General features: G+C 43.2%; 1 protein-coding gene across 1 annotated transcript; it reads left to right on the top strand.

The window, feature by feature from the left end:
* Nucleotides 1-708: 708 nt before the first annotated feature.
* Nucleotides 709-2,290, top strand: LOC139538549 (cytotoxic T-lymphocyte protein 4-like). Its single transcript, XM_071340711.1, has 4 exons — nucleotides 709-898; nucleotides 1,151-1,522; nucleotides 1,775-1,917; nucleotides 2,065-2,290. The coding sequence occupies exons 1-4, from the start codon at nucleotides 841-843 to the stop codon at nucleotides 2,149-2,151; spliced, it is 660 nt and encodes a 219-aa protein (XP_071196812.1). The 5' UTR covers nucleotides 709-840; the 3' UTR covers nucleotides 2,152-2,290.
* Nucleotides 2,291-3,153: the final 863 nt, after the last annotated feature.

A 3,153-nucleotide genomic window follows, 5' to 3' on the forward strand; every position in this document is an offset into this window, starting at 1 on the left:
TCCATTTGACCAGGGTCTATAGGACTCTGTAGTGCAGTCCATTTGACCAGGGTCTATAGGGCTCTGTAGTGCACTCCATTTGACCAGGGTCTATAGGACTCTGTAGTGCACTCCATTTGACCAGGGTCTATAGGACTCTGTAGTGCACTCCATTTGACCAGGGTCTATAGGACTCTGTAGTGCACTCCATTTGACCAGGGTCTATAGGGCTCTGTAGTGCACTCCATTTGACCAGGGTCTATAGGACTCTGTAGTGCACTCCATTTGACCAGGGTCTATAGGACTCTGTAGTGCACTCCATTCGACCAGGGTCTATAGGGCTCTGTAGTGCACTCCATTCGACCAGGGTCTCCTATTCCTATTCCCTTAATTTGTGCACTACCTTTGACCAGGACATGTGGGGAAGAGGGTCCCATTTCAGAGAAACCAAATCATCTCCCATAATAGTGGTGTCACACCTCCTCTCCTCCGTCATCGGTTCTCAGTGTTCGATACTAAAGAGCCGAAGACGTTTCCGATCGACAGTGACGTCAACAACAAGGTTAAAATTTCACCAATCAGCATTTTCATTATGACTGATCATTTTCAGTGTTTTACTCTGGGTGTTTTTTTCTCTTTATATTCACTTTGCATATTTTCCGTTGATAAATGGAAACTCTTTTACCAGAATAATAAACTGTACACCTGAATTGGTGGTTTGGTATTACTGGTACTGAGGTATATATGTGCTGTCTATGGCGTCGATCATCGCACAATCTCAAACGTCTTTCCGAAAGACTTGGTAATATAAAAGTCTGAGAAGATCATTTTTTGGGGCGAGGTACACTTCTTCTCATCATCATGAGTCTCAGCCTGTTGACATTTCTCTGTCTCGGTCTTTGCCTCCCAGTGTGGAATGGTGAGTACCTTTTCAAATATGATACAAGACATTTCTTTATTAAGGACTAGATTTAGCCAATGCAGAGTTAGTTGTTAGTTGTATTGTGTTGTTGGGACCTTAGGTGTTATGAGGTGGACCCCTATGTCTGGATGATGCGGACCTGTATTGGATACAAGCTCAGCAACAGCAGTGAGTGAATCTTTACTCTCTTTCTCTCTCTCTCTCTACCCACCTCTCTCTCTCTCTCTCTCTCTACCCACCTCTCTCCAGCCCTGAAGGTTTCCCAGCCGTACCGTGTGGTGAGTCATCGTGGTGAGGTGGAGTTATTCTGCTCCTACCACCACACGGGGAGACATGAACCGGAGGAGCTAAGGATCGCTCTGTATCGGGGGATGTACGGCGAGCAGGAAGAACAGAAGGTGTGCACCTCCTCCTTCACCAACACAAATACAGACTTCCAGACGGAGGGAGAGGCAGAGAGGACGGTGCGTTGTCGAGGCCAGTTAGAGCCTGGCAAGGTGAACCTAACTATCTCTGGTCTCCGGGGTAACGACACTGACCTGTACCGCTGTGCCATAGAAGTCCTGTACCCTCCGCCATACCTCAGGACGTTTGGGAATGGCACCCTTCTCTATATAACAGGTAATATTGAATGCTAACTGTATATTAGGGATACATACATCTAAAGGCTGAATGATAATGACATTATGTACGTACCTATCATGTGGACTTTGAACCACGCTTTGATTCGATTGTGATTTGTGTGAGAATATTGGGGTTGGGTTAAAGACGCAGATTTGAAGTTAGCATTGAGCCCTAGTTCTCAAAACATTATGCTTATTGAATTCAGATATGACTGTTGATAAGCTTGTGTATTTTGGTGAATTTCTGTAGAGGAACCAGAGTGCTTTACCCCAGAGGCCCAGAGAAGAGATGATGTAACGGGAGAGACGTCAGTCAGACTACCCCTAGCAGGACTGGCCGCTGCCACCATATTAATAGTCATCTCTGCCATTGTTATCCTCTTCGTTCATCAGGTGAGCTCTTACAAAAACACGACTTCTGCTTTAACGCCGACCACTCCTTCACGAGCAACAACATTATAACCTGATAACAAGAGTCACTTTCTGTTGATACTCTGTGTCCGGTTTTTAATAGATTTAATAATATATTTAACCTTCTAGGTTCTACAGAGGAAGAGGAGATTTGAAACAATAATACCAATGGCGTCACAGAATGACGGAAGATTTGATTATGGGAACTTCCAATGAAGAATTTTTAAAATAAATTATATATATTTTTTAATCCATTCCATATGTTTCATTGTGTTGTAATATAAAGAAATTGCAGACTAGTGAAATCAAGTCTACGACTAGCCTCGAATAAATTGTTTTTGTTTTTGATCAATAATTTCCGTCTTTGTCACAATCATTTCTTATAAACACACGTTTTGTTGAATAGCCAATTGGTTACTGAACACTCAAGAGTGTGATGATGATCTTACGCAGAGATTTCACCAGTAGCACTAATATCTAGATGGCATTTCAAATTAAATGACTACACATTTACTGAGATTTCTTTGTCTAACTCAACAACAACAAAAAAACACTAGACCACGATAAAGATCAATATTGAGATTGTGGTCGAGACTCAAGACAGCCTTTGATGAGTTATCACTTCCTGTCTGGATTGACAGCCGACAGCTGGAGAAATATTCAAATAAACATGTGTAGGCTATTATAATTAGTTTTACCTTTTAGAAATATGTATTTACCAATCACTCACAAAATCCTAAAATGTGTGTCTTTTTAAGAACCGTATAGCAGAATAATTCCTTAACCTATAGGGCTCTGTAGTGCACTCCATTTGACCAGGGTCTATAGGACTCTGTAGTGCACTCCATTTGACCAGGGTCTATAGGACTCTGTAGTGCACTCCATTTGACCAGGGTCTATAGGGCTCTGTAGTGCACTCCATTTGACCAGGGTCTATAGGACTCTGTAGTGCACTCCATTTGACCAGGGTCTATAGGGCTCTGTAGTGCACTCCATTCGACCAGGGTCTATAGGACTCTGTAGTGCACTCCATTTGACCAGGGTCTATAGGGCTCTGTAGTGCACTCCATTTGACCAGGGTCTATAGGGCTCTGTAGTGCACTCCATTTGACCAGGGTCTTTTAGGACTCTGTAGTGCACTCCATTTGACCAGGGTCTATAGGGCTCTGTAGTGCACTCCATTTGACCAGGGTCTTTTAGGACTCTGTAGTGCACTCC

The sequence above is a fragment of the Salvelinus alpinus genome, chromosome 14 (assembly GCF_045679555.1).
Source record: "Salvelinus alpinus chromosome 14, SLU_Salpinus.1, whole genome shotgun sequence".
NCBI classification, from domain to species: Eukaryota; Metazoa; Chordata; class Actinopteri; order Salmoniformes; family Salmonidae; genus Salvelinus; species Salvelinus alpinus.